The 3,101-nt window shown below is 46.4% G+C and overlaps 1 protein-coding gene across 1 annotated transcript in view; it reads right to left on the bottom strand.

Moving 5' to 3' along the window:
- Positions 1–3,101, bottom strand: part of LOC102494137 (major histocompatibility complex class I-related gene protein) — a 43,618-nt gene that overhangs the window by 32,682 nt on the left and 7,835 nt on the right. The window contains 2 exon segments of the mRNA XM_014583796.1: positions 2,909–2,968; positions 2,970–3,018. Coding sequence (XP_014439282.1) covers positions 2,909–2,968; positions 2,970–3,018 — 109 coding nt within the window.

Here is a 3,101-nt window from a genome sequence, read left to right as displayed (position 1 = left end):
GCCAGAAAACGTGTAAAACAATTAGGCCATTTGCAGGACACTCTGGAAACTTGCTGCTGCTCTCATGGGGTGGCCCAAACCCACCTGTAGAGTCATAGTCATGGTACCCACATATTCAAAACTCTTGCAGAATAAACATTCTCACAAGAGATGAATGAGGAAGGGCCTTTTATGGAGGTGCCCTTCACATGATGTTCACGGGGAGGTTGAATGCTCCAGTCACATGTAGAAAACATTTCACGCTCTGGATGAGAAGTCTCCTTCCAGCTCTGGGATTCTCTAACCCACTCATAAATCATACTTGACAAATGGGATGTCGGGAAGTGTTGTATCATGAGACGAGCTGTATTTAAAGCCCAAAGTGATAAAGGAGTCTGTCAGAAGAGCCTGAAAGCTGACAGTCTTTTTGGAGCCAAAGAACAAAGAAATGCTATGGCTCGCATCTTTCTGCCAAAAGCTCAACCCTGTGATACCCATGTATGTTCTGGGTGTGGCCCAGAGCTTTGAGCGCTGGACTTGAGTCCCTGGGGGCCAGAGGAGCCCACGGGTCTTAGAGCAAAGAGAGCTGGAAAAGAGGTATTTGCAATCACTGATCTGGTGTAGCACAGTAGAGGACTCCATTTCACTCTGAAAGGAGAAGAGGTTTTAGTTGGACACATGCGTGTTTTCTCGCAGCTCAAAAATAAAGTATGCGATGTTCAGCAAAATCTGGGAGGCAGGGTCTGACGGTTTTAGCCTGCTTTGTGAAGATTCCCTTAGTACTTGATCGTTTTTAACTCAAATTCACAAATGCTACAAGATAAAAAGCAGAAGGTCATCGTCTGTATCATTCCTCTTTTTTTTTTTGGAGAGGTTTTTGCTATAGGGCGTGTGCACTCGCCAGAAAGACAGACAGAGACAGAGAGACAGAAAGCGAGAAATCACCCCCCCGGGGGGATGCTCACACTGCAATCCCCTCTCTTCCATTCTCCTCTTGGGATCTTGGGCACACACGCACACGCACCCGGTGTGAGTTCAAGCTGCCGGGTCTGGGACTCGAACCACAGTCGACTACATGGGAGTCCAGCAACATAACCATTACGCTAACTGCTGGTCCCTTGTCTGTATCATTCTTGAGAGAGATGTGTCATTAAAAAAAATTTGTTTTTTGGCTTCAGCAGTTATCATTTATTGGGTTGGGATTAGTGCTGGTGCTTTATAAAGAGCATTAATGACCCACTAACTTTCTCATTTTCTAGGAAAGGCATTTGTTTTACTTTGATCTAATAATGTGCACAGTATCACCTAAACTGGAATCAAAAACAAAAACAAAAACCAGGAAAAAACAGCCAGCCCCATAGCCTAATGGTTAAGGGAACCATATCCTACATAGCTGACCATAGTTCAAATCCCAGCCCCGGCGGCTTGAAATACAACTTGGCCATGTGTGCATGTGTGTCCCAAATCCCAACAGGACAGAGAAATGGAAAACAGATTGCAGCACAGCCACATCCAATTGGAGATGTTTTCTCCCTCTCCACCACACCCGGCTCCCTGTCTCTTTCTTGCAAGCACAAGCGTCCTCTGGCAAAATTGGGTTGGGGTCTGTGTCTACAAAACAAAGCCAGTTCCTGGTCCACACCAGGCTCAAAGCCATGATCCAGGGCTTGCCAGCATTCTGCTGTGATCCCCTCGATCAACTGGCAAAGCCGGGGGTGGAAAGCACCCTTAGGAGAGTGGACCATCACTCTGTGACAACAGGGATCATGTCCATCTTTTTCATTGTTATATCCCAGCAACCAGGACAGGGCCTGAAACATAGCAGGTTGTTAGTACATATTTGTGGAATAAATGTATTCTTCCCTACAGTACCAAGAACCTATATATCTCCTATTTCCCTTTTTCTTTACTCCAAGTACCATTTTCCAAAGATATCTACTCTTAAGTATTTCCTGTTTTACAAAATGAATTTAGAAGAGAAAGAACCTTCATATGAATGAGATAGAAAAATGGTGATCAAAATAGGAAAACTGACTAACATCTTAAAACAAGGGGCAACAGGGAACCAGCAGTTAGCGTAATGGCTATGTCGCTGGACTCCCACGTAGTCGACCGTGATTCGCGTCCCGGACCCAGTGGCTTAAAACTCACGCTGGGCACGTGTGCGTGCGTGCCCAAGATCCCAAGAGAAGAATGGAGGAGAAGGGATTGCGGTGTGACCATCCCCCCTGGGGGGGTGATTTCTCGCTTTCTGTCTGTCTCTCCCTGTCTGTCTGGCGAGTGCATGCGCCCTATAGCGAAAAATCTCTTAAAAAAAAAAAAAAAAACAAGGGGCAACATTCCCTCAGAAGTCAACAGCAATGATCAGAAAGGGTGTGATTTGGAAAGACAAATGTGTATCACCTCTGACTCAACGACTAGGGGGACAGTTACCTGGCAGAAGCTGTTGAAGGAGGGCATCACCGGTGAGAACAGACCCCTCTCCTTGCAGCCATGATCCATTGTGTGTGTGTCCTTTATAGCAGGAGAGTTGCTCCTGTCCTTCTGTGATCCCCACACAAAGACCCACCTTTTTCTTTTCTTGAGAGAGAGAGAGAGAGATTTTTGCTAAAGGGTGCATGTGCTTGTCAGAGACAGAAATACAAAGAGAAAGAAAGTAAAAATTACCCCCAGAGGGGATGGTCATGCCACAATCCCTTTTCCATTCTCCTACTGGGATTTTGAGCACACATGCACCCAGCATGAGTTTTAAACCTCCAGGTCTTGGACTCAAACCACAGTTGGCCATGTGGGAGTCCAGTGGCATAACCACTGCACTACGTAGGCCCCAAGGACCACTCATTTCTAGTGGAAATGACAGGTGCAAAACCTCAAATGTTCAGGAGCTAAAGGAAAGAAGGATCCTGCAGCTCCTAGAGCCCTCCCCCGCCTCTCTCCGTGAGGCCTTATTCTCCAGTCTAGAACACCAATTTCTGCCAGGACAATGGTGGGCAATGAACCCAAAGATGACTTGTATCACCGGAGGCATCAGCTCTGATTCTGAAAGCAAGCAAATGAGGAAAAATCCACAAGTCCCCTTTCTCTTCGATGTTACCTTGCTAGGACATTTGTCCCCATGCTCA

The sequence above is a fragment of the Tupaia chinensis genome, unplaced genomic scaffold (genome assembly GCF_000334495.1).
Source record: "Tupaia chinensis unplaced genomic scaffold, TupChi_1.0 Scaffold000074_1, whole genome shotgun sequence".
NCBI classification, from domain to species: Eukaryota; Metazoa; Chordata; class Mammalia; order Scandentia; family Tupaiidae; genus Tupaia; species Tupaia belangeri.
The sequence above is the reverse complement of the archived record's forward strand: the minus strand, read 5'-3'. Positions and strand labels throughout refer to the sequence as shown.